The sequence below is a fragment of the Cervus canadensis genome, chromosome 3 (assembly GCF_019320065.1).
Source record: "Cervus canadensis isolate Bull #8, Minnesota chromosome 3, ASM1932006v1, whole genome shotgun sequence".
Lineage (NCBI taxonomy): Eukaryota > Metazoa > Chordata > Mammalia > Artiodactyla > Cervidae > Cervus > Cervus canadensis.
In genome coordinates, this window is record NC_057388.1 from 6,794,587 (window position 1) to 6,822,304 (window position 27,718).

General features: G+C 49.4%; 1 protein-coding gene across 1 annotated transcript; it reads right to left on the minus strand.

The window, feature by feature from the left end:
* Positions 1-236: 236 nt before the first annotated feature.
* On the minus strand, positions 237-24,744 carry UPP1 (uridine phosphorylase 1). The gene is made up of 8 exons (XM_043462546.1): positions 24,609-24,744; positions 13,118-13,182; positions 6,482-6,596; positions 5,169-5,327; positions 4,080-4,194; positions 1,385-1,594; positions 1,044-1,190; positions 237-434 (listed from the first exon to the last, which is right to left on the minus strand). The coding sequence occupies exons 2-8, from the start codon at positions 13,159-13,161 to the stop codon at positions 301-303; spliced, it is 924 nt and encodes a 307-aa protein (XP_043318481.1). The 5' UTR covers positions 13,162-13,182; positions 24,609-24,744; the 3' UTR covers positions 237-300.
* Between the last annotated feature and the right edge of the window lie 2,974 nt (positions 24,745-27,718).

Here is a 27,718-nt window from a genome sequence, read left to right on the forward strand (position 1 = left end):
GCATGCCCTAAGGCCCGTGCTCCACAAGACAACCCACCATAGTGAGAGGCCCCCACTCACAACTTAGCAAAGCCCACGCAGCAATCAAGACCCAGAACAGCCAAAAACTAAACTAAACATATATATATATATTTTTTTAAATCTGCGTAGCTAAGGCAGGATTTTCTTTGCCTCTGACCTGAAATCAGTTCCCTAGATTCTTGTATAAAGGATCCAGGAAGTCACACAGAGGAGACTGTGGCAATGATTTTATTTGCAGGAACCACAAATGCCCTCTAGATAGATGTTGGGGTGTCAGGCCTACATCAGGCGCTTCTTGATGAACTGGCCTACTAGCCGCTGGGGCCGCTGCTGGTACTCGGCCAGCACCTCGTGGGGGCTGCTGATCTGGTCTCCTTCCAGGCGGTTGAGGAGGGTGACGCACACCACGGCCGCTGCAGGGAGCAAACGCCAGGTCAGCACAAACTGCGGGATTTCTAGCTTAATTCCGGGAGACCAGCCTCCACTCCTCAAGAGAAGGCGTGGGATGCACAGCATCCTGTCCTATTGTCTCATGCTCCAGCTGCCTTTGCATCCCAAAGAGATTCCCTCAGCAAACCCCAGGACCAGCTCGGGTCCCTGTACTGCCTTGAAAGGCAAGGTGATGTGACAACGGAGATGGCAGGATTTCTGGAAGGCAGAGCTGGGCCTGGAGGGGTGAGGCCAGGAACTGCGATGGGTTAACTGCAACTCAGAAATCCGAGGAGCTCCGAAGGCCAGATTCACTGTACAGTTGGCAGTGAAGGCCACCCTGAGCTGAGGGGGGAGCTTTCTCATCTTTCTGGTCCCTTAGTGGCACCGGAGTCCCAGCAGAGACACTGCGGATCCTGTTTTGAAGCGCGTGTCAATCTGAAGAGCACAGAGGTGCGCTATGCTCTGGGTCCAGAGGCATGCCTTGAGGGGCAGGGTGGGCGGGTAGTTCCGGGAGGACTTGGGTGGGAACGGGGAAGAAGCGGGGGCTTCAGCAGGGTGGGGGTGGGGGGATGGCGGCCTAGGGATCCCACCTCGGAGGCCGCAGGCGTTGCACATGGCGGCGAAGACCGTCGCCTCCATCTCGATGTTGCGGATGCCGGCCGCGTAGGCTGCCTGCAGGTACTCCTGCTTATCCTTTGCGGTGTAGGAGCAGAGCGCCCCGTCCAGGCGGCCTTGCCCTGGAAAATCGTGGAGCACTCGGCACGGGCATGCAGTAAACACCTACTGCACGCCCACCCCATTCCCCAGGCATGGAGATGGTTTCGAGCCCGACCAGCCTGCTTGCCCTCCAGCATCCGGCCTGCATGGAAATCATAAGAAGCAAGCTCACGACGGCGGCAGACCCCCAGCAGGAGACCAGCGGGCCCCTTACCCTCGTAGAAGTCCAAGGTGCACATCGTGTTGCCCACGACTGTGGGGAACTCGCCCAGGTCCTCGGAGCAGCGCAGCAGCTCCTGTACCAGCTGCTCGTCCAGGTCCGTGATCCGGACCTCTCGCTTCCCCAGGACAATCTGCTCGAACTCCGGCTTAAAGCATGGGTCCACCGCCTGCCGGGTGATGACCACAGAGCCGGGCTTCAGACCTGAAGGAAGGACGGAAGAAGCAGTTGTCTCGCCGCCTGATGGGGCGGCGGGGGTTGGGAAGGGAAGGGCCTGGTCCATGCACGGGAACGCTGAAAGGTCAGTCAGGTCCTAAAAAGAAATAGGTAAGGATCCCTTTTCTACACCAGATTTATTTTTCCTAATGGTAAAAGAAACGAATGGGTAGACGCTACAGAAAATAGGGAAAAGTGCAAAAAAATAAAGGAAAACTGACGGTGCATCTGCACCGCACTGAACAGCATCTTAACAGTTGCTGCTGGAACTCTCTGGGGCTCTCTTTACCAGAAGGTGTTCAGCTGGTCCCTGTTCTGTACTTTTTTTTTTTTTAAGTATTTAAGGTTTTGAGTTAAACAAAAGTAGCCAAGAATAGTGTAAGGAATTTCCGGGCTCCCCAAAACTGGCTTCTGTGGTCACCAGCCCCTGATGCCCTGGCTTCCCTCCAAGAGTGACCCCAGGTGAGGATCTGCTTTCTGTGGGCGTTTCCACATTTGTACTGACATAATTCTGCTCCTTGGTCTTTGGACTGTTAATAACTTTGCTTGAGATTTGACCATTAGCATTTCTCACCACTTCTTGCTTTAATGGGATATTGGTTTTCCTAGACATTTAGGAGGAAGAAGCCATGAGAGCTGTTCTGGGGCTCCCCGCCCCCACCCCCTATATCAGCTGCTTTCATGAAACATTAAAAAATATGACCAACCCTCAGGCTCTGACTCTGCTCACCCCCCTGTGTGTCCATCTAGACTCTCCTTGCGGCTTCAACACAGACACCCCTCAAGTGTCTCCCCTCCCCAAGTGTGGGCCTGGAGAACCCTCAGACAGTAGCTTTCAGGAACTCATGGCGCCCAGGACATTCCAGCCGCTCAGGCCTCAAACTGGAGGGTGCAGTCCTCCTCCAGGGTCAGCTGCTCTTCCGCATACAGACCCTGCACTTTCTCAGGATACCTGTTGGCTATTCCAGAATTCTCTTCTCACACCCATCAGGAACCGCAGCGTTTCCTTTGCTTCCTCCCGAGTGGGGGCCCGTGCCACCCACCCACCCACTCTTCCTATTTTGGGATTTGGGGTCCAGCTCTTTAGTTGATCTATCCAATTCTATGGAGCAATTTTGGGAGACTCAAAACCCACCCTTGGAGAAGGCAATGGCACCCCACTCCAGTGGGTGGAAAATCCCATGGACAGAGGAGCCTGGTAGGCTGCAGTCCATGGGGTCGCTAAGAGTTGGACACGACTGAGTGACTTTACTTTCACTTTTAACTTTTCATGCATTGGAGATGGAAATGGCAACCCACTCCAGTGTTCTTGCCTGGAGAATCCCAGGGACAGGGGAGCCTGGTGGGCTGCCGTCTATGGGGTCGCAGAGAGTCGGACACGACTGAAGTGACTTAGCAGCAGCAGCAGCAGCAAAACCCACCCTGCTCCCTCCAGAATTCATTCTCTGGTTACTGATTTTAAAATCCCTGCAGAGCAAGAACTCAGGAAAGGTTTGCTGGAGCTTCTGGCAACACTGGTGCAACATGCATGAAGGAGAGCCTGGGCATTGGAAGGTATCACAGGTAAGTGGGCAGGGCCCTCCCTAGTCATTGGGGTGTTTTCTGAGAACCCCGTTAAACTTTGAATGACAATCTGCAAACAGGGATGCTACCTATCAATCTGTCTACACAGTGAAAGGAAAATGAGACTATGTATCAAGAAGTTTAGGGCCTACAGAAGTCCCCGTTCATAGCAGGAAAACCTAAAATTTCAAATTATCATAAATCCAGGGGAGGTCAGGCCTAGACGGTCAGAAACAAATGCAGAGGCCAGGCCTCCTTCCAGCAGCTCCCAGCTCCTTGATGGGAGTGAGAATTGTCAGAACCCATTTTTCAGTAGAAAAACCTGCCCTGAGTTGGGACATCTGAAAGCAGGACAACTTACATAAAACAAGTTTGTTTCAACAACTTTGGCTTAAAACTCAACATAATTTTTAGCGTTCTGTGATGTTAAAAAAAAAAAATTATGATGAGCACTGAGGGCTTTTAGGCAATTTAAGAACACTTATCTTAATTTTGTTTTCCTTCTCTTTCTTCTCCCTTTGAGTTTCCTGTAGGTTTTCTCTTAAGATACTTCACATCCTTGCAAGAATAGGGAGGAGTGAGCAAAGTGAAGGAGAAAGGCAGAGAAATGAGGAAGTAGAAAGAAAAAAAAAAGAGAGAATCAAGCAAACAAGAAGGCATGAGAGTGTAACCCGAAAAGGACGGGTTTTCACATGCGAGTGGCCAGGAATCTTTCTGCAGCTATTTCTGGGGTGTGGGTTGGGAGAAGTAGCTGGACCAAAAAAACCAGATAAATAACAAAGCAAACTTGCTTTCACACCTGCTGCTGCTGCTGCTGAGCTATCCTGGGCACAGCCCAGGTCGGAGCTCTGGGTCCCCTCGATGCCCCCCTCGCCCCCAGCAAGGGCCCGGTGGCGGTCTGCACACTGACCTATCCCACCGGAAGTGCCGATGCGGATGAGGGTGACGCCGGAGCAGCGAGCGTGGTACAGCAGCTTGATGAGCTCATGCAGCAAGATAGCGATGGAGGGGACGCCCATCCCGTGCTAGAACCAGGGAGAAACACGCGCATCACGCTCGGGCAGAGTCTGTGTGTGCTCGGTCGTGCGTTGCTAAGTGAGGGTGAAGAAGGTGAACTTCAAACGTAGTTACAAACTGTGACTACGTGGGGAAGGTTTGCATGATGCTGTTGAACGGATGACCCCGTTTGATGCACACAGCCGGTAGAACGGATCTCAGCTGAGGACCAGGGGGCCTGCAGTTGCCAGGTAACGAGCAGCCCCTCCGGCCTGGGAAGGCCTGCACACATTTTCCCCTTTCTCCACGTGCTCTTCCGCAGCCATCCTCAGTGACCGGCATGTGGCTCCGCCCTGTGAAGGCTGCGGCCTCTCCACCCCAACCCTCCCCTTCTTCAGAGGCCTGCTGGAGTCACATCCACCCGGAGCTGATCCTAGGCGGAGCAGTCCTGGGAGGATGTGTTTGTCATGGAGCCTGGCATGTGGGAGGTGCTTCCATGGATTATTAGTATCCAGATCTGAACATGTCTTGATTCCCAGGTGTGTGCTGTGTGGTTGAAGCTGCCAAACATCTCAGCTACTCAGAGCGAGGGCACCCTCTCTCTGGGCAGCCTTACTCTATGGAAGCACTTGCTTAATGCTCCCGCCTACAAAGGAAACCAGAACTGGGAAACGAGAAAGACCAGAGATTTACGTTCACTCACTGCTGAATCACACGTGTAAGTCCCAGTGAGGGGGCCAGGGCGGGGGCCCCTGGTACTGGTCCTGGCTCTCCTCGGAGGCCCGCTCTAGGCGGGTCCTCCTGGTTTCCAACCTGGGCCCCCACCGTGTGCACACAGCTGGGTGGGCGTGCATGTGTGTTTCCATGTGTGTACTGGCAGGTCCTGAAGACGGGCCCCAGCTCCAGGCTCCCCTCACCCCTGGCCCCTCTGCCGGGCTGTGTGCAGGGCAGGCGGGGAGCCTGCAGAGCCGGGGGCCGGCCCCCGACCAGCGCAGGTACTCACGCTGACAGACAGCACTGGCCCCACTTTGAACATGGCATAGCGGTCGGTGCCCTCACAGATGTTGGGGTAGTCAGCACCCGCGGGGGCGAAGCCCAGCTCCACGGCCACGTACTTGATGAAGGCCTTCATCCGGGAAGGGCTTCCTCCCATACACACAAACTGCAGACAGAAAACAGAGCCCCATCAGCAGAGCATGGGTCCTCAAAGTGGGACCCCCACTGCAGCAGCATCTCCTGGAACTTGCTAGAAGTGCAGGTCCCTTCCCCGGCCTCCCCCCGGACCTGCTGTGTAGATTTGTGTGCTATGGAGGCCCCCTGGCGATTCCAGCACTCTTCACATTTAAGAAGCACTGGTTCATGGACTCAGCTCAGTGCTATTGGACTCAACAGTGTGAAGCAGTCAGCTGCACAAAATGCAGGACCGCCGCGCCCTCCCTGGGTGGATAAAATCCAGGCTCCACGCCAGCCCGGGGCCCACCCATCTGCGTGGGCGGCATCTCGCTCCACTGGAGGGAGCCTGGGTTCAGAATAAGGTGGGGCAGGATCCTCGATGTGCAAGCAGCCTATTCATAAAATGGACTTCTAACCACTCTTTCACCTGCCGGCAGAGAACCCAATGGCCAATTCGAGAAAGAGTCAGGGGCCAGTGGGGGCTTGGGCAGTTGTAGCTGTGGACGGAGCAGGTAAATCTCAGAGACACAGAACCTGCAGTCTGCAAAGTGCAAAACATGAAAGCTTACAGAAGAAAAACAAGTAAATAAGTCACTCTTAGGGACTCAATGATCGAAGAATTATTAGTCTCTAAACATAAAAAAAAGAACTTCTACAGCCTAGGAAAAAAGGTATAGGTTAGATTTAAGGGAAGAATGAAAATGGAAAATTGTCCCTCAGTTTGAAACAAACATCATCATGAAAGAACCAGGCAGCCAGTGGGACATAACCTGGTCATGACCTTATGATCCCATGAGGCAGCCCTGGATCTAGGGTCAGCGGCCTGTTTCAGTTTAGAATTCTAAACGTTAGTCCACTTTAAAAGTCCCCTGTGAGGACAATTCTGGACCCAGGCACTCAAGGCTCGGGACGAGGGGAGCCTGGAAGCTGCATTCAGCAAGTAAGTCATTGAAGGAACCAGCTCAACAAATCGATGTATATCTTAAATGACAGACAGCAGACACGGTGACTGCTCCTCCTTGCTATCCCTCAGTCCCCTGGAAAAGACTCAGTGTCTGCTCTTTTCTAGTCTCTCAATGAGAGCATTAAGAATATTAGTGATCTTAGGACAAATTCCAAAATTCAAAGCCCTGAGCATTTTACCTTCACGTCTCCAAACATAGCTGGGAAATCGTGCGTGCTGGTGCTGAGGCCGAGGTGGTAGAGGACGTCTTCCTTCATTGCGGCTACATGGGGGTTGCAAAGCTGTACCAAGTCACTGTCCCAAAACAGGAAAGGAGACAGTTTATAGAACCAGCGTCCAGTGGCCAACTGGACCACTGAGGCGCTCTGTGCCAGCGAGGCACGTGGAACCCAGCAGCAGGACAACCCCAACCTACAGAGGCTTCTGCTCCATCTCAGTTCCCCCCACTCCTTCCCTTCACCCCCTCTTCATTTCCAGGGCTGGTCTTGGAGGATGATCAGACAGAACTCACAAGAGCACCGAACTCACAAGAGCACCGAATGGTACAAAGATTAAAATGCCAATTCACTCCATATAGCGTGTAGCCAGTTGCTACCAAACTCAAGCTCACTCAACACATAAATGTGGCTTTGTGGTAAAAATGATACACTTATCACAGGAAATATGCATGGAAATAAAAGAAAAAAATGGCCTATAATCCTCCCACTCCGAGATGGCTTTTCCAATCTGATGCCTTTCCTTCTCATTTCCTTGTCATTAGCCAGCACTTAGCTGGTACAATATCCAAAGAGAGTGATGAGCAAAGACATCTTTTGATTTTGTTTTTTTCTCTGCAGCTGCTTGAAACTTTGTGTGGTTCACATTATATTTCTCTCGGATGGTACACTGCTGGCTGGCAGTAGGGGTCAGCAAACATTTCCCACAGGAGACCACATGGTAAATACTTTTTCCCTTGAAGGTCATACGGGTTCCGTCACCTCTTCTCCACCCTGCTGTTGTCACATCAAAGTGGCCACAGACAACATGCAAATGGGTATGGATGTGTTCCAATACAACTTTATTTTTAAACATGATGCCCAAGTCTAGACTGCATCTGCAGCCTTAGATACTCCTCCTTCTAACCTGTGCCTTCCAGATCCCAAACACAAGTCTGCTGCCCAGTGCCAGGGGCAAAGAGAGAGGCAGCACGGGGCCCCAGTTCACAGCAATTAGGACCTTCTATTTCTTCCTTCTGAGCCAGACTTTCTGCTCAGAACCCACTGATCACATTTCCTTCTCAATCTAACTGTGAGAAGAAGCCAGGCAGGAGAAGGTCTAAGCATCCTGGGGCTTGTAAACACCACAGTGTAGCTGACCCAGGCCACGTGCCCGTTCTCTGCTGCCTCTAGCCCGGGTTCTCCTGGCATCCATTGGTCCTCGCAGACACCCAGCCTCCAGACCAAAGACGCTTGCTCCTCTGCCTTCTGCATCTCGTCACTTCTTCCTTTCCCCCCTATTTCCCTAGAATGGCATCCAAGTTAATTCACAGCCCAACAGTGTCGAGAAGCAATACTAAAAGAGGCAAACATTTTTCTGTAATGCAAATGCATTATTTTTTGTGTTAAGACATGTCAATAAAAATTATTATCAAGTGAAAAAAATTTAAAAAAATTTTTTAAAGATGCAAACAAAATATTAAAGAGAGGCAGGTCTTTTTCTAAAGGGGAGGTGCTGATGGCTGGCTCACAGAACGGCCCTGGGGCAGAGATGGGAGTCTTAACTCAGGACAGGTCATCTGCTCAAGCCACGGTCTATGCTGGACCCCAACCAGTTTCAGCCAAGCCCACTCTCCTGAGTCAGGGGGTCTCTTTCCAGGGGACCAAATCCAGCTGGGACAAATCCCAAGCTTTCCCTGAATGCCTGCTGAATCTCAAGGCCAAGCTGAAATTCTGAAGTCACAACACAAACCACAGCGTCTGAAGCTCCTTTAAAGATAATTGTTTTACTATTATTATGGTTCTTGGTCTCCTTCAGGATGTTCACAAGACAGACTACAAACAGAAGCATTACCAGGCAAGCATCGGAACTGACAAAATAGGATGTGACAAAACAGCTTTGTCACTTATTTCAAAACACAAAAGCTTTCTTTCCTCTTTCATTCTAGGAAGAGGAGAAGGAAATAGGGTGTAACTCTGGAGACCAGCAAAGATTTAAAAATATGTAAATTAGACACATCATAATAGCAAACAGAACTAGCTCAGACTTTCTTTTGTTACTGAGGTATAATTGACTTGCAGTGTTGTAATAGCGTCAGGTCTACCACGGTGATTCAATTTTTTTAAAGGGCTTTAAAATAACAAGTAAAAGACATATTACTTGGAAACTATTCCTCTAGTCTACACACAATTTCAAACTTGACTTTATCTTCCTTTATTCTGACACTTTATTTGCTTAACAAATATTCATTGAGCACCTACTCTGTAAAAGAAATGGGTGAGATGCAAAAGGAATGAAACTTGACTTCTGATTCCAGGAGTTTATCAGCAGGGAGGGAAAAACACGGCTATTGGTCAAACTGGCCCAGATGTCTTGGGTCGCATGCTCAAGGGACTGGCAGAGAGACTTCCCCGGTGAGCAAGTGGCTAAGACTCCATGCTCCCCAGTGCAGAGGGCCCGGGTTTCCATCCCTAGTCAGGTAATGAGATCCTGCATGCGCCAACTAAGACAGATCTCACATGCTGCAACTAAGACTCAGCACAGCCAAATAAATAAAAATAAACATTTACAAAAGGGACTGGCAGATGAGGAAGGGAGCCTGAAACCAAAGAGGGGGCGGTCACTGCCGTGTGTGCACCTCACCTGGTGCCCAGGTCCCCTTCACAGCCTTTACTTCACACTATCCCCACTCCATCAGCCCCCGGGGTCCTCAACTTGGGGGCAGAGATCAGGGAGAGGACAGTGGGGACAGGGTGTGTTTGGCTGTCGATGATTGGAAGCACTAGGGATCCTACTATTTCATTTAAAGTTATCTCTGCAAGAGCCATTCCCGGGGCAGCCCCCAAAATTGAAAATGGGCTGAAGACTCTGCGGGGAAGGAAGGAAAGGGTAGGTATCCATGTGGGATTAGGATGTGAGCAGGTGACCGACATGTGTGAGGCTCCAGAGAACCTCCTGAGGAACCTCCCAGAGGAGAACCAAGGAGAGCCCTTCTTAGGAAAAAGGAATCCTGAGAAAAGAGTTTATGTATGGTGAGGTAGGACTGAATTGAATTAAATATATTTTGTTACTAAGAGTAATTGATACAAAACAGAAGCTTGGTTTTCTCTCTGTGTTAGGAGAATGAAGTTTTCTTGGAGGGACATTCCTGGTGGTCCAGTGGCTAAGACTCTGTGTTCCCAGTGTAGGGGGTCCAGGTTTAATCACTGGTCAGGGAACTAGCTCCCACATGCCACAACTAAGATGAAATGCAGTCAAATAAATGAAAAATGAATAAGTACTTTTTTTTAATGTTTAAAAAAATAAAGTTTTCTTGGAATATCGAGCCGTTTTTCCTACTGGATTATGCATCTTTGCCTTTTAAGTGAGCTGTATTTGCTTTTGAAAGATTGTATTCTCACTTTGGTTAAGTGAATTAAGTATTGGTCCACAGCGACCTAAGGTCCTATTTAACCAAGTATTTTAAACTTTTTCACTATTTTGACAAACTTCCCAAATTCTCCCTGAAGTTGACTTTGGGATTCTTCAGAAAGGACCCCTGAAGCACCTCAGGGAGAGTAAAATTAAACTCATTAGGCTTATTTGGTATGTTAAATTACATGGGAAGCATTGTCGTGGTAAATATTCTTAGGTTACATTGTGTGGGTTAAGTATTACTAATATACATATTCTAGAAATTATATGCCACTCCTTAGAATCCTGATAATGTTTACAATCATAATTCTAGTTATTATGTTAAAATTTTGTATGTCACAGAAATAGCCAAGTTTCTTTGCCAAATACAATGTAATCAGATCTTTAACCTTGCCTTTTTAAGTCGTTTGTTATTTATCAACTGCTTCATCTTCAAAAAGATTCCATAGAAAGGACTTTTTGGTAATCTCCTGGTGGTTAGTCCAGTGGTTAGGACTTGGCACTTTCACCACCAGGACTTGGGTTCAATTCCTGGTCGGTGGTTTTTTGTTTTTGTTTTTGATGGGGGGAGTTGCTTATTTTGTTTTTCACCTTGCTAAGCAGCTTATGGGACCTTAGTTTCCCAACCAGGGATTAAACATACGAACCCCTTCATTGGAGGCTCAGAGTCCTAACACTGGACCTGTTTTCCAGACATAAGGAAATTCTTCCCCTTAAGCTAATTATGACTTACAGAGATTTCGTAAATTACACATTAGTAAGCAGAACTAAGATAGTTATCTTTTCTTTCTACCTGATTTCTCCAGAAATTGGAAACTCTTACCTTCTCATCAGCTTTATCAGGTAATAAAATTATCTAATAATTATTAATTGAGGTCTGTATTTACTGCCTAAGATGCATTTCTCAGATGACTCCTTGTTGCTATGCTACATTATTGTACAGTTTGTTTCTGAAGCTTATGAAAGTAATCTATCTTTGAATGAAGATCACACGTGCCATGGCCTGCAACCAGGGGGTTATGCATGTGGGAAAGACATCAGATAAAGGATTTTCGGAAGGGACTCTATTAGGCCTCCTTAGACTTCGATTAAGATTAATACTGCCAGACCAGGACATGAAAATTATGATATCTTGAAGTAAATAGCTGACCCAAGATGCCAGACCAGGCCTGTAAGCTAATTACTTTAATAATTGCTCACACTTTTGCTTATAAACCAGAAGCATTTCTTCCTTGGGCTCAGTCATTTTTAAGTTTCAAAAGTCAAACTAATTGCTGAGTTTGTGGCCAATTACCTCTGTCCAGGACTCCTAGGTTAACTTGGTGGGTTTCTCCTCTCTTACTGGATGGCCTTGAGGTCTAAAAGTATTGAAATCATACAAAGTCTGTTCTCTTATTACTGTGGAATTATGTTAGAAATTAGTATCAAAAGATATTTGAAAATAACTCACATTTTCAAGTGCAGTGTGACATTTACTGATAGAGATCTTTGACTTAGCCATTGGAAGTCCCAGTAAAGTTAGGAGACTAAAGAAACACAGAGGCTGATTGCAGAGAAGAATGCATTTAATGAGAAATTAATAGCAAAGATACTTTAAAAACCCCATATATTTGGAAATAAAATGTCCATTTTAAATGATGTGTGTATCTAAGAAACCATAAAGAGGAAAATTAGAAAATACTTGTAACAGAATAAAAATGAAAAGAGGATTTACCAGAATTTGTTGCAAGCAACTCAATGCAACTGAACACATGAATCTTGAATAAGGTATGAAAACAATGAACACTAGCATAGAATTTTGTTAGATTTAAACAAAATCTCTACTTCAGTTAACAATACTGTATAACATGTTTCCTGGATTTTTTTTATAACATAGTATTTCTTTATATTCTCAAAATTGACTTAGAAGTTTCAAGCCTCATTTAAATTCTTTTTAAATCACCAAGGTAACAAACTTTCTAGACATTTAGCAGTAATACCGATGCCAAAATACCCAGAACTATATCAAAGTTTTGAGTGAATACATAAATTACAAATCTAGCATTCTATTCATATGAAGTCAAACAAGTGGAATCAAAATGCCATAAAGGTTTTAGCTATCATCTTCCCTCTTAATCTTGTGAGGGGTCATGAGAACCCACGACTCGCTGCTCTGTGGATGTGTATCTGGATGGTGTAAACTGTCAGTAAAATGTCGTGTGTGCGTGCACGCAGGCATGCTGTCTCTTTAGTCGTCAATCTTTGCAACTCTATGGACTGCAGCCTGCCAGCCTCCTCTGACCATGGGATTCTCCAGGCAGGAATACCAGAGGAGGTTGCCATGCCCTTCTCCAGGGGATCTCCCCGACCCAGAGATCGAACCCCCGTCTCAGACATCTCCTGCATTGGCAGGTGGGTTCTTAACCACAACAAGCGCCACCTGAGAAGCCCCAGTAATACATCATTTGATGTTACTACACTTTGTCTCAAAACCTTTGACCTCTTCTAGGCAAAACAGTCCTCAGAGCTTTTTGAAAAACCATCTCCTGGGTTATAATACTCAGGCTAACTGGAATACAATTTTCCATTTTTTTCTCAGATTGACTATTAATTTTTTTTCATCAATACCAGCAATGCACTAATATACATAAAAGAGTGGCCATGTGAATCACACAGTGGATAATGAACAACTGCAAAGAAATAAGGAAAGTATTTGAAAGTCAGAACCAAGAAAGCTGGGAGGGCAGCAGGGACTGTGACTCAGAAAGTGTCCAAGAGGAGAAAGCCTCTTGTCAAGTAAGTGTTGGATTGCACTGAGCTGCCCCTTCCCCGAAATCTTATGTATTGACCTCCCCAACAGCCTCTTTGGAGCGGCCTCTCAGAGCTATCTGAGGTGCTGCCTCCCAAGCTTCAGTCCTCTTTTTGCCCCAAATAAAACTTAGCTCACAAAAAGAAAAAGTTTCCAGGAGTAAGGAAACCCCCGTGGATATAGGTCTGAGCGTTGGCATCCTTGAGGGACAAACACACCACGGCTACAAGCAGCTGCCCACATGGGGTACCAGGCGTTCTCAGCCAGCTCAGCTGCCAGCCAACCCAGCGTTCAGTCCCCCTGACCCCGCTCGGGCTCAGACCCGAGAACCAAGGCGTCCACGCCTCAGCTCCTAGAACACTGTGGGCTCAAGGCCATCACCACCAGCCTAGGCCGGGCAGCACGCAGGTCACCTTACTTGTGATCTTCCGGCTTCTCCGTTTCAGCCGCGGTGCAGGCCATTCCTTCAGCTGAGGCAGGACCCTAGGAGAAGACAGCAGAGTCTGTGAGAAGGTAATAGTGAGCATTTCAGGAGTTCATCTGAGGGCACAGCGATTGCAGTCAGTGGTCACCCAGGGAGCTGGGGAGCGACCTACGGAGAAGTGGGAGCAAAGCCAGTGTGTGGCTGATGGCTGCAGCAAGAGGCCTGCATGGCTGTGTGTGACGGTTGTTCGTACTATTTTGAATTTGCAGCCTTGAGGCATTTATCGCTTAGATTTCAGTTTGCTGACACGGGCTGCCTCAGCATTAGGGCCACCACGGTCCAGTGGGCTCCTTGTTCAATTATCTGAACACTAGTTAATCCTCCCGATAGGAACCACTGTCGCTCTGTCAGCAAGGCCACATTAACCTGTGGAAGGCCAGCACCTTCGAGAGGAACCCTACATTTCTGCATCACATGCAGGCACGAATATACAACCAGGAAGGCTGCTAATTTCAGAGAGGAGCTGGCGGAAATATACCCAAAGTCAGCGCGGGCTGGCATCTCATGCGGTCCCCAGGGCAAGACAGCCCTGACCCAACGGACTACACCAGGCTGCCTCACCCTTCTAGAATCCTAACTCTCCTCCAGCTCAGGGCAGGAAGGGAGCAAGCAAAGGCAGCAGCTCTCCAGAGCCTGCCATGGAGGGAAGGGAAGGAAATGGGGCAAGTATGGATCAACCCACCGCCCTGCTCCAACTCAGAGCTGGAAGGAGGGACGTCCAGGAGAGGTAACCAGTTATCTTACTGGGGCTGGGCAATCAGGCGGACACTGCAGAGCTGAGCCTGAGGACCTGTCAGAGGCGAACGCGGTGAGTGAGCCACCCCCACCATCCCCAGGTCAGGTTCCCAACCTGGAACCCCACCAGCCACTTATCAGAAAACCAAACCCACCAAGTGAAAGCCCAGAAGGTCTCCTTTTGGAGAAAAGGATCGACGGCTGCTGTTACACAGTTAAATATTGACCATTTTTAGAAAATGCTGAAGACCGAAGAGTTTTATCATAATTGGTTCTGGGACACAGATTTTTCTGGAGAGTGGCCTGGACTTCCTCCTCCCTTAACATTTATTTATAGGACACTTCTCAGGAAACGCCATCCTGTGCGTGTATACGTGCCAAGTCACTTCAGTCATGTGTGACTCTTTGCAACCCTATGGACTGTAGCCCTCTAGGCTCCTCTGTCCCTGGAATTTTCCAGGCAATACTGGAGCGTGTTGCTGCGCCCTCCTGCAGAGGATCTTCCTGACCTAGGGATCGAATCTGTATCTTCTGCATTGGCAGGAGGGTTCTTTACCACTGGTACCACCTGGGAAGCCCAGCAGCCTGAGTCAACTGCAAATTACTGCAGGGCAGGGGTGGTTGTTGAGAACCTCCCATCCAGAGCCAGGTGACCACCCAGACTTGTGATGGGGGCGCAGGGCTCAGGGTGGGGGAAGGCAGACAGTCTTGTTGGACTGAGCCCCTAGCCTGGGGGTCTGACACTGTCCCCAGGCAGCCCGTGTCAGAACTGAGCCCACCTATAGGACTCCCTGCTTGATGGTGTGGGTGTGGGGAGAACAAATCAGAACTGTACTCAGTGATCAAACTCTAAGGGCATAATTTGCCTTTACAGCATCCAGCAGGCTGACAGATGAAATGAGACGCAGGCAGCCGTTTCTGAAGAAGTCTGGCCTCCAGGAAATGCCACTCTTTTCACATGCCCTGCAGGCAGTGGCTGCTGCCCCTCTGGGATCCATCTCATTGTCTGTAGTAAGTGCAGACATGTCTTCCGGAGCACCAGCCCACAGCCTTCCTTACTGGCCCTCAGTGTCCCCTGAGAGATGAAGTCTGGCCTAGGGTCACGGAGAGTCAGTCCCCTCCGGTCTGCCGGCTCTTCCTCTGGGGGTGGTGTGGGGGAGGCGGGTACGGGAAAGAGGAAGGGTGAGAGGCGCCTTCCCATGGGGCCGCAGCTGAATCACAGAGTTCAGAGGGTACACTAGGGGGTCTTCAGGGAGAATCCATCCCTATTTTCCAGGAATTGAAACTTAGCCACAGAGAAGGCATCCTGTCTGGACTTGCTAGTGTTCCTCTCTAGCCCAGTTCTCTCCCTGCCTCTGAAGCAGAGAATCCATTTTCTCTGTCTTATCCTTGCCCTCTGCCGCCCCTGACCTCAGCTCCTTCCTGAAGTGTGGAAGGCTTCTCCTTAGACTCACCCCTCCAGGCTGTGAGCTCCCCACCCCCAAGACAACTCCTCCTGGGGCCAGGGCCTGGCCCTGCAGACGAGAAAGCTTTATTTAACCAGCTCTGTACAGAGAAGATTAGAGCCTTTGCAATGTTCTAACTGGTAACTTCCTCACTAAATACCTTAAGATGTTCACATGGAGTGAACATGCATGCACGTTTGCCTAAAGAATCCTGGTACAACCACCAGAGCCGCATTTCACTCTCAGAAGGAGCTGGGTGTGGAGGATAAATGATACGGCTACCCCACCCACCCACCGAAAGGTCAAAGATGGGGAGGGGGTGAAGGAAGTCCCTCCCCTCTCAATTCACTTGCCCTCAGACCAGCTGGAACAGACAGAATCCAAGAGCCACACGGCTGTCACGGGCAGACTGGTTGCTCACTCAGATTCACCCTTATTCTGCAGGCCACCAGCAAGGTGAGCATCCCACTTCTGTAAAAGGAGACCCTGGTGATGTTTAAGAATAACCACTCAGGGAACCATGCAAAGGTGGAATTTCAGAAGGAATTTTCAAGTTAATAAAAATGTGTAGGGGACCTCCCCAGTGGTCCAGGGGCAAAGACTCGGAGCTCCCCATGTAGGGGCCCCGGTTGGGGAATTACATCCCACAGGCTGCAGCTAAGACCTGGTGCAGCCAAATAAATAAATCCTTTAATGTGTATGTGAAGCTTGTGGGTAAAAAGATGTCACCAGCCACTGCTGTAAACAATGTTGCCTCCATCAAGTCCTCAGCCAAGGCAGCCATCCCCATGTGGCACCCCAGGAAACTCAGGATGGAGAAAAACAAGACGTTGGCCCTAGGTGGTTAAGATGAACATCAGATGAATGATTTCAAGGAGCCCAGCCTCTTACATCTTCCTGTACATAGAAAAGCACTGAGATCATTAACTTGAGATGTCTGGTTTCTATGATTGCCTGTAATCTTCTGATGTTCAACTTAAATGTCTGGTTTTTGTTTTGCTCTCAGCAGAACTCCTATAAACCCTGGGTCCACTCTTACCTCTTTGGAGCATTCCTCACAGCTACCTGAAAGGCTGTTCCCTGAACTTAAGTCCTCAGTAAGGCCATCAAACAAAACTTAGTTCCCAACTTTTAAGTTGTGTTGTTGTTGTTTTCTTTTGTCAAGAAGATGCATTATTTTTTTCAACCATCAAAGGAATCAGAAAATAGGTCCTTCACCATCGAGGCCAAAGTCTGTCCCCCTGAGGTTTAATGCAGATGAAGAGAGAGGGAGCCCTCCATGGTTCCACTGCAGTCGGTTCAACTCAGGTCACAACTTTAGAGTATTGAAAGTGTAAGTCATGCAGTCGTGTCTGACTCTTTGCAACCCTATGGACTGTAGCCTGCCAGGCTCCTCTGTCCACGGGATTCTCCAGACAAGAATACTGGAGTGGGTTGCCATTTCCTTCTCCAGGGGATCTTCCCAACCCAGGGATAGAACCTGCATCTCCTGCTTTGTAGGGAGAGTCTTTACCATCTGAGTCACCAGCGAAGCCCTTGCGCAGCACAACTAGAAGTCATCATTGGCAAGCTCATTCAGAGAATTTAGGGAACATTTTCGCCAACTGTTTTTTCATTTGCTTTACTGAATTAACGCTATCATGCACCTGTTTCCTCCAACAGACAATACGCTTCTGTATTTCCTAAGGCACACTCTTGATGTTGTACAAGTGACTTTCAGCCTGGGCATCACCCCAGGTGAATACTTGTGCAGCAACTGCTTCACTTCCTCCGTGGCGGAGGAAAGCTGACTTGCACAAACCCGGCACTGAATCAGCACCACAGTGCCGTCCACCCACAAGAGGTGCCATCTGGCCCTGCCCGCCCCGTCCACCCAGCACAGCTGTGGCCGGAGCGGCAACGTCAGGGGGAGTTCAGGCACTTGCCTCATACTTTTACTTCACCTTTTTAGTAACTCAGAAGCAAAAGGCAAGGGAGGAAGTGAAAGATACACCCATGTGAATGCAGAGTTCCAGAGAGGAGAGATAAGAAGCTCTTAAGTGAACAATGCAAAGTAGAGGAAGACAATAGAATGGGAAAGACTACAGATCTCAAGAAAATTGGAAATGCCAAGGGAAATTTCATGCAAAGATGGGCTCAACAAAGGACAGAAATCGCAAGGACCTAACAGAAGCAGAAGAGATTAACAAGAGGTGGCAAGAATACAGAGAACAATACAAAAAAGGTTTCAATGACCCATCTAACCATGATGGTACAGTCACTCACCTAGAGCCAGACATCCTGGTGTGTGAGGTCAAGTGGGCCTTAGGAAACATTACTATGAACAAAGCTAGTGGAGGTGATAGAATTCTAGATGAGCTATTTAAAATTCCAAAAGATGATGCTGTTAAGGTTCACACTCAATATGCCAGCAAATTTGGAAAACCCAGCAGTGACCATGGGACTGGAAAATGTCAGCTTTCATCCTAAAGAAGGGCAAGGCCAAAGAAGGTTCACACTACCATACAATTATGTTCATTTCACATGCTAGCAAGGTAACAATAAAAATCCTTCAAGCTAGGCTTCAGCAGTGAATGGAGAACTTCCAGATGTACAAGATGGATTTAGAAGTGGCAGAGGAACAGAGATCAAATTGCCAACATTCGTTGGGTCATAGAAAAAGCAAGCGAATTCCAGAAAAAACATCTACTTCTGCTTCACTCACTATGCTAAAGCCTGATTATTTTCTTGGGCTCCAAAATCACTGTGGACAGTGACTGTAGCCATGGAATTAAAAGATGCTTCCTTCTTGGAAAGAAAGCTATGACAAACCTAAACAGCATATTAAATAGCAGACATCACTTTGCTGACAAAAGTCCATATAGTCAAAGCTATGGTTTTTCCAGTAGTCATGTACAAATGTGAAGTGAACCATAAAAAAGGCTGAATGCCAAAGAACTGATGCTTCCCAACTGTGGGGTTGGAGAAGATTCTTCCAAGTCCCTTGGATAGTCAAGAGATCAAGCAAGTCAATCCTAAAGGAAATCAACCCTGAATATTCACTGGAAGGACTGATGATAAAGCTATAACTCCAATACTTTGGCCACCTGATTTCTAAGCCGACTCTTAGAAATGACCCTGATGCTGGGAAAAATTGAAGACAAGAGGAGAAGGGGGTGACAGAGGATGAGATAGTTGGATACCATCACCAACTAAATGAACATGAGCTTGAGCAAACTCTAGGAGATGGTGAAACACGAGGAAGTCTGGTATGCTGCAATCCGTGGGGTCACAGAGTTGGACATGACTTAGCAACTGAACAACTACAATGCCTTTCTATTTATCTGTAAGATAGCAGAAGGTGCTAAGAATTGCCCTCATTAGTCATTCAAGTAAAATCACCAACAGGTGTACCTGTTAAGGTTAGTATCAGCACATGTTGTAGTGTGTGATCTGTAGAGACAGGACAAGATGCAACACTCTGAGTCCAGTGTAGTAAACATGTGTGAATGTGAACTCCAATGCCTGTTGGCTAGGGAGAACCAGGTAAAGATACAGACTTTTCTAGTTCGACGGGAGGAATGAGTCGTTTCTTACCCGGATTCCTAGGAATAGCCAGGAAAAGATCAGCAGAGAGGACAGGACAAACTATTTACAGCGAGGAGACATGACACCCCATGAGATATGTGGAGGATGCAGAGACAAGCAGCTGAGCCGGCTCAGGGTGGAGAGGGGTGACTTGGGTGCTGGTCAGGGGCCAGGCGCAAGGGCAGCCAGGTGTCAGCACCAACGACGTGACCCCATCCTGGAGGTGACTGGGGGGCTCTGAAATCTTGGATGCAGTGAATGACAGTCAGAGGCTTTCATAGTAAAGCCACACAAAGGGCTCCAGAATAAGCCATTGTTACCTAACAACCATTCTGAGCTCAAGACTTTGAGGTCCTGAAAGCCGTTACATGCCTGAACCTTGGGAATTCCAAACATGTCAGTACCCCTCCTAGAAAAAACTAACCTCCTCTTCTCTGAAAAAAAACCCAAACAGATATTGTCCTATCTTATTGCTTGTCTCTCTCAAGTGACCACTCCTCTCTCCAAAGTCCTCGGTGTTTGCATAAGTGCCCTTTCTGCCCCACCCTCTTCTAAGAAGGCATTTTCTCTCCCAGGTGCCTCTCTGCCTCTCCCCACTTCCATTAAGATGATATATAAGCCCCAGATTCTAACCACCTCCCAAGACTGCATTTTTCTCTGAATTCTCCCGTACACATATAAATTCAAATCTGTCTGTTCTCTTGCTAATCTGTCTTTAATTTGCAGTCTCCAAGAATAGAATCATTGCCCAAAGAAGGGCAATGCCAAAGAATGTTCAAACTACCTTACAATTGTGCTCATCTCATGTGCTAGCAAAGTAATGCTCAAAATCCTTCAAGCTAGGCTTCAGCGGTACATGAACTGAGAACTTCCAGATGCACCAGGTGGGATTAGAAAAGGCAGAGGAACCAGAGATCAAATTGCCAACATTTGCTGGGTCATAGAAAAAGCAAGAGAATTAGAGAAAAACATCTACTTCTGCTTCACTCACTATGCTAAAGCCTTTGACTGTGTGGATCACAACAAACTGTGGAAAATTCTTCAAGAGATGGGGATACCAGACCACCTTACCTGTCTCTCAGAAACCTGTATGCAGCTCAAGAAGCAATGGTTAGAACCAGACATGCAACAACAGACTGGTTCAAACTTGGGAAATGAGTACATCAAAGCTGTATATTGTCACCCTGCTTATTTAACTTCTATGCAGAAGACTTAGCAACTGAACAACAACAAGAATAGAATCTAAGTGGGTAGAAGTTTTTCTTCCCCAACATGTGATCCCTGCACAGAGGGTGAGCAGAGATGCAATCACAACAGGAAAGTTTGGTGCATCCTGGATCCAGGAGGTGAATCCTAAGGGCTGGAAGGTGGTATTCAGATGAGGCTGTAAGGGATGCCTGTGTCCAGTGGATTTACAGGGAAGGAAGGCCACATGATGTACCAATCTGAATGTTTCATCAGAGGCACCGGCTTCCCACACAAGATGCCCACAGGCATCACTCAAGGTGGAAGTGCTTGCGGAAACGGGGCAGGTAGGAATTCTGGGTCAGTTACTGGAGAAGCATTGACTTTCAACTCTGTCATTCACAGGTCTAATCTAACTGGGGTCAGCAGGGGTCAGGGTGGCAGTATGGTCACTGGTCAGTGGTCCAGTCTGGTCAGCTAGTCTGGGGCTTCCGGAAGAGCTGATGGCTTTCCCACAGCATGGCAGGCTCCATGGGTTAGACCCTGCACCTGAGGATGGGGTTGTCCTGGAGTCAGTTTTAGAAAACATTTCTTCTAACACTGTCCCAAGGGCTGCAGGCATTCTGAAGACAGCCCCTCTCACTTTCTAGGACCCTCTGTTCTCTAAACAGGAGGGTTCCACTAGATTCCAAGCCCAGAGGCTCTGCCTCCCAGAGAACTCAGAACCTGGCTCTGGGCTCGTAGGTCCCGAGGCTTCGCTGTGAGCACAAGGCTTCCCGATTGTTGTCTCAGTCCTGTCGACTCTTTGCCACATGCTAGGGGACTCAACGGACCCAATGCCAGGGGTGCTGAGCCTCTGAACACACCAGGCGCTTTTGGTTAAAGCAGGAGTGTTTACTACTGGTAACAAGCAAAGAGACAGGGAGTTAACCCTCAAAGCACTGTCTCACCCAGTAGCAGAATGTGATGTTCTAAGCCAAAGGTGCACACGTGTTCACAAAAGGGCACTGTGACCTTCCCTGTAGAGTGGAGTCCTAGATGCCCTTGCCCCGTGGATAACACACTCCAGCATCCTGTGTATGTGCAAAACCAGCATCAATCTTGCCCGAAGAGCAGAGTTTAGCATTAAGAGGCAAAGTCACTGTTGGGAGAAACAGACTGAAACTGTCCATGCTGGCCAGACACCACAGTAACCATTTGCCAAGAGTTATTTTATGACAGGAGGTCCTGGTAAGGTTCAAAGAACAAGCCACCACCCACCAGAAGAATTCAGGAAAGGTCAAAGGAGACCCCACAACTCCTACCGACCTCCCAGAGTCCTTCTCATTGGAATTCATCTTGGCTGAGAAATGCGTGCACCATTGATGCTTTTGAACTGTGGTGTTGGAGCAGATGCTTGAGAGTCCCTTGGACTGCATGGAGATCCAACCAGTCCATCCTAAAGGAAATCAGTCCTGAATATTCATTGGAAGGACTGATGCTGAAGCTGAAACTCCAATATTTTGGCCAGCTGATACAAAGAACTGACTGGTTGGAAAAGACCCTGATGCTGGGGGAGACTGGGGGCAGGAGGAGAAGGGAATGACAGAGGATGAGATGGCTGGATGGCATCACCGACTCAATGGACATGAGTTTGAGTAAACTCCGGGAGTTGGTGATGGACAGGGAGGCCTGGTGTGCTGCAGTCCGTGGGGTCGCAAAGAGTCGGACAGGACTGAGTGACTGAACTGACTGACTGACTGGACTATACAGTCCCTGGAATTCTCCAGGCCAGAATATTGGAGTGGGTAGCCTTTCCGTTTCTACAGGGGATCTTCCCAACCCAGGGATTGAACCCAGGTCTCCTGCATTGCAGGTAGATTCTTTACCAGCTGAACCACAAGGGAAGCTCATAACCCAGAGACAAACGGACCCAATTACCAGGCAGCCTGTCGCCAGCTGTGACTGCTTTGAAATAATGCAAGAAGAAGGTGAGACCCTCATCATTTTGAGCCTTATCATCTACCCTAGACGATGAGACCCAGGCTATATAAAGCCTCTCGGCTCCCCTAGAAGGGAAGCATAGTACTTGAGGTGCTAACCTGCTGTGCTCTCCCCCTTGCCCAGCAAACGGAATAAAGTCACTTCTATTTCCTCCAAACTGTCTCATCTTTCTATTCAGCATTGGTGGACTGGGAGCCAAGAGCTTGGCAACATTTCCACATGAGATACAGGAGGCCATCACTCACCTTCTTGCCAACCATCAGTGAAGAGAAGGCAAAGGTTCTGAAATTCACACTCTGGTTCCTAACTGAGGCCAGTCCAGAGAGTGTTTCAATTTCTCCATTGACTGTTGCTCTTCTATGAGACAGGATGTAACCTAGTTTGACCCCACCCATTCCTTAGAGGGGCTTCCCTCAGAGCTCAGTTGGTGAAGAATCTGCCTGCAATGCAGGAGATCTGGGTTCTATTCCTGGGTGGGGAAGATCCTCTGGAGGAGGACATGGCAACCCACTCCAGTATTCTTGCCTGGAGAATCCCATGGACAGAGGGGCCTGGCGGGCTACAGTCCCTGGGGTCGCAAGAGTCAGACAGGACTGAGCGACTAAACCACCAGCACCACTTCCTTAACTGGGTCATCACTCTAGCTCTGCTAGATCCAACTTGCAAAATTAAAAAGCCCTCCAGCTGGCAGCTGGTTTTGGTTTTCTTGTTTTGTATTTGTTGTTGTTCTGTTTTATTTTAGTTTTAACCTATTTAATCCAATTCAGACAGGCGAATTACTTTGGGCATATAGATTAGTGTGTAAACGTTTTTTAATTTTTTTGAATGAACATATTTCAAAAGCAAATGTGTGTGTGTGTATGAGAGCAAAGAGGGAGGGAAAGACAGAAAGATGTTCAGGGTTTATCTTTAGGAAGCAGAAAAACTGAAAGTTTTTATTTATTTGTTATATATATATATATCTTGTTATATATTCTGTTTAAAAAAAATAATGAATTTGTATTAATTTTATGACAATGAGAAAGTTCACTTGGACAAAAGCCAACGTAAAGAATAACTACTTTGTCTCAACTAAAGTGCTACTTCAGTGCCTACCAGGGTTGAGAGTACTGGAATAAAAAATATAATTCATGTCTGATAAACCTGTTTGAATTAGTCTGCAGTCTCCAAGCGAATGTAGAAAGACAACCAAAAGGTCAGTTTGGCCTCTAAAAGGAGGGGTGGGAATCATGGAAAATTGGCCCAGAAGTGGGAGAGGGGGCCCTCTGCTTAGAGTCAGGCAAGCCGAGTGAAGGGCAAGGCAGTCCTGGGAGGGGTTGGCAGGGTGGGAAACCCACTGGGCATCGCTTCTTTCTATTCAGGAAAAATGCAAATCTTTAAAAAGCCAGGGCCACAGCCAATGAATGGAATCAAAGTTCTCTGATCCGGAAACACAGAAAGAGGGGGAAGATGTGCGAAGGGAGACCAGGCTAGGCAGGGCACGGGGACGGAGAGGCAGCCAGGAGGACGGAAAACAGAGTTCAGAGCGCAGGGTCACGCCGCCTGGAGCCAGCCTTACAGGATATGGCCGCGTTCCAGCCTGGATTTCAGAGTGGGTTTCTCTGCAAGTCACCATCAGCGGGGAACTGCACAGGGCAGAGCTGACCTCTGGTGAGGAGAGCGAAAGACGGCCAGGGCTGGGAAAGAGCGGGTAGGAGAAGGCTGCGGGCGGTGACTGACTTCCCGGACACGCCCAGACCCCAGAGCTGGAGAGGCGGCCCCACTTGCCCGTCTAAAAGCAACCTGCCGCTTACAAGAACTGCAAACATACCTCCCCCCGGTGCAAATCATGTTTGTGTCAGATACTTTAACTGTGAAGTTTCTCTTTTGAGTTGCCGGACACCTTGACGCCAGTATTTTACGCTGTGACACTTAATCTGTTGGCTCAACGCACACACCCGAGTTCATTTTAACTCTCCAGGTCTGGTAACAGTCCTTCTCTAAAACGTCGTTTCCCCTCTCCCCTCACGAGAAGGGGACGCTCCAGGTGTCCCAGGACCCATCTCGCTCGGTTTGGGCTGCGGATTTCATGCACCAGGTGGACCCAGCATCCTGGCGGAGTCCGGACACCCGAGCGGCGGAGGCAAGGATGAGCGCCCTCCCTCCAGCACATCCTCCCCGCACAGCCTCCTGTCACGTCCTCCGCGCGCGCTCGCCCAGCACACCCTCCCGGAACATCCTCCCCGCACAGCCTCCTGTCACGTCCTCTCCGCGCGGTCTCCCCGCACACCCTCCCGGAACATCCTCCCCGCACTTCCTCTGCGCGCGCGCCCTCCCCGCACACCCTCCTGTCACTTCCTCCGCGCGCGGTCTCCCCGCACCTCCTCCCGGGACATTCTCCCCGCACACCCTCGGAAAACGTCCTCCCCGCGCTCGCTCCGCGCACTCGCTCCGCGTGCGCTCTCCCGGCACAGCGTACCCGCGCACCCTCCCCGCCGGTGGCCCCGCGTCCCCGCACCGAGTCGCCTCACCGGCAGAGTGATTCCCGAAAACTGGACTCCGGCCACGGAGGCTCCCCGCGCAGAGACTGCCCGAACTGTGCCAGGAGGTACTGGGGAGCTGGTAGAGTCAGGCCTCCCGGGGGTCCCCGCCCGCCGGCCCGCAGCTCCTCCCATCCGGGCGCCCCCGCCCACCCCCGTCGGGTTTCCTGCTGCGCAGCGGGCGACGGCGAGTGACCGGAGACCAACCGCTTACTCATTAAGCCACTCGTCCCGCCCACGACACCTCCCTGCGGCTTCTTCCCCTCCTGACTGCAGACCTGGGGGACAGAGGTGACCACCCGAGGTCACCGCTCCGGCCGGAGCCAAGGTATCTGCGGGCACCCACCCCGAGTGCAAACGTGGGGCAGGCGGATTGTCTGGGGAAAGTGCCAGCGTTACCGGTGTGGACCTAGCGCTGGGCTGGGGATGAGAGTGGGCCCCACAGGCCAAAGGTGGGGACCCAGGTCTCCTGGGTCTCTGTGGTCTCGGGTTCACTCTGGGACCCGCCTGGTCCTAGTAGCGCCCGAGAGGGCGGGAGGAAATGACTCATTCATTCAGAGCCACCGGCTGAGGCACGGACCTGCCTCCAGGACTCCAGCCAGCGCCGGCGGTCCTGGCTGTCCTGTCACTAGGGGACCTGGGAGGCCCCCCGGAACCCCCAGGCCTCTGGGGCGGTGGACGGCAGTGGCCTGCTATCCCTGGGAGATGAAGTCCTTTTCTTTCCAACAGGCTGCACTTCAGCCAGAAAACCAAACACCAAAGACCTGACTATTTGTTCAGGTAGAACCTGGTAAATGTGACACCTGGAAACAAATTGTCTCCAGCCATTTCTAAACCACACAGGTGAACCCAGGCGAGCCCGTTTGCTGAGCCCAAGCTCACTCTGCTTGCTGCAGGGTAGGCCGGTGAGAGAGGAGGTGTTGAGGCAAGGCGGCTGCTGCTGCGTCGCTCAGTCTAGCGACCCCACGGACTGCAGCCCACCAGGCTCCTCTGTCCATGGGATTTTCCGGGCAAGAGTATTGGAGTGGGTTGCCATTGGTTGAGGCAAGGAATAGAACTTTATTTGGAAAACCAAAGCCGACTGACTGAGAAGATGGCCAGCTCGCGTCTCCAAATAACCATTTTGCTGGGGCCTAGGTGCCGGGTTCTTTTCCAAAGCCGTGAGAGGAGCAATGAGAAACTGAAGTCAAAAGTCAGCAGAGAGGAAGAGGCAGTGGGGAAGTAAAGTGAAAGGGTCTTCAGTCTTGCAAAACATCCCCAGGAATGGCCAGCCTTTGAAAGGGATATGTTAATCTCTTCTTTTTGTTGAAGTTATTCACAGGTGGGCAAAGACAGATTATCTATGTGAGCTGAACAAAAAGACACTTTAACTTACAGTCTGGCAGAAGGACAGGGTCCTCTGAGGCAGGCTATTGTGTATGATTATAATAACAAAAGCAACTTAAAGCAAGTCTAAAAAAATTTCTAACACGGAGTCAGAATTGGCTTCTCTGCCGTACCCCGACCACCTCCAGCGCTGCCTCTACAGCCAGCAAAGCTAAGGACAGCCAGAAGTCACCACCCCAGTCCACCCCACCCACTTGGACGCCTTCAGAGAACTCCGCCTGCTTCTGCAGAATCTGTCCTTTGAAGGCCCGACAGCACCAAGTGGTGACCGCCCTCAGTTGGGCTCAACGAAGGCTGAAGTCATGTTAAATGTTCAGTCATGTACATGTCTGACTCTACGATCCCGTGGACTGTAGCCCGCCAGGCTCCTCCATCCATGGGGATTCTCCAGGTGAGAATACTGGAGTGGCTTGCGATGTCCTTCTCCAGGGGACCTTCCTGACCCAGGGATCAAACCCAGGTCTTCTGCATTGCAGACAGATTCTTTACCATCTGATCCACCAGGGAAGCCCAACCCCAGACTACTTTCCAAAGCCAGATTCTCTTAAACCTGATAGTATTTCAGAGATACTCAGTGAGGCTTCCTGCTGCTTGGGCCCACTCCCTACGTCCCTGTCCATCCCAGGGCTACCCCGGATGCCTCACTGAGCAAAGGTGGAAACCCCAAAGAACAGTGTTTTCCAAGTAGCTGGCAGGCCCCATCAGGAGGTCATGAAATGATATAATGGGGCACAGCCAGCGTCTGATGGCTCATGGGACAGAACAGAGGAGAAGAGCCCCCTCCTGGCACATGGTGGAGGGCGCAGATATCTGCGCCTCCCACAGAGGTCTCAGGCTGTGGCAGGGAGAGCCAATCCTGATTCTGGGTTGGAACTGTTTCTGATTTGCTTTCTGTTGCTTTTATTATTATAATCATACATAACGGCTGCTCAAACCAAGAATTCTGCTCCTCTGCCTGACTGTTAAAATGCCTTTATTCAGATGCTGTTCACCTGTGGATGGGAGGGAGGAAGAAATTAACACATCCCTTTCCTGGGCTTGCCATTCCAGGAGATATGTGCAAGCTTAATGGCCTTTTTACTTTATTTGCTCACCTCCTCTCCCTCTCTGTTCTACAAAAAGAATCTGGCCTCCAGACCCCTGATAAGATGGTTATTCAGATATTTGTCTGCCATCTTCTTGTTCAGCCAGCTTTCTGAATAAAGTCCTATTCCTTGCCTCAGCAACTTGTCTTTGTTAATCGGCTGCCCTGTGGGGATTCCCTGGTAGCTCAGCTGGTAAAGAGTCTGCCTGTAATTCAGGAGACCCCAGTTTGATTCTTGGGTCGGGACAATCCCCTGGAGAAGGGAAAGGCTACCCACTCCAATGTTCTTGGGCTTCCCTGGTGTCCCAGCTCAGGTAAAGAATCCACCTGCAATGCAGGAGACCTGGATTCGATCTCTGGGTTGGGAAGATCCCCTGGAGAAGGAAAAGGCTACCCACTCCAGTAATCTGACCTGGAGAATTCCATGGACAGTATAGTCCATGGGGTCACAAAGAGTCAGACACAACTGAGAGATTTTCACTTAGTTCAAGCTAACAGAGCGAGCTTGGACTAGGTAACAAGACCACCCACCCGCCCAAACTTCATGAGCGCCCCCAGTCCCAAAATTGATGCCACCTGCTGACAGGTTCCTGCCCCCTGCTGAAAAGGGGCACCAGCGGAAGTGCTGTGC

Bases quoted from the DNA above. Each gene is read 5' to 3' on its own strand.
- UPP1 (XM_043462546.1), bottom strand. From the start codon at position 13,161: ATGGCCTGCACCGCGGCTGAAACGGAGAAGCCGGAAGATCACAA. The intron at 5,328-6,481 runs GTAAAATGCTCA...TTCTGTCTGCAG, and splicing joins CTATGTTTGGAGACGTGAAG to TTTGTGTGTATGGGAGGAAG. The intron at 4,195-5,168 runs GTGAGTACCTGC...CCCTGGTTCTAG, and splicing joins GGCCAGTGCTGTCTGTCAGC to CACGGGATGGGCGTCCCCTC.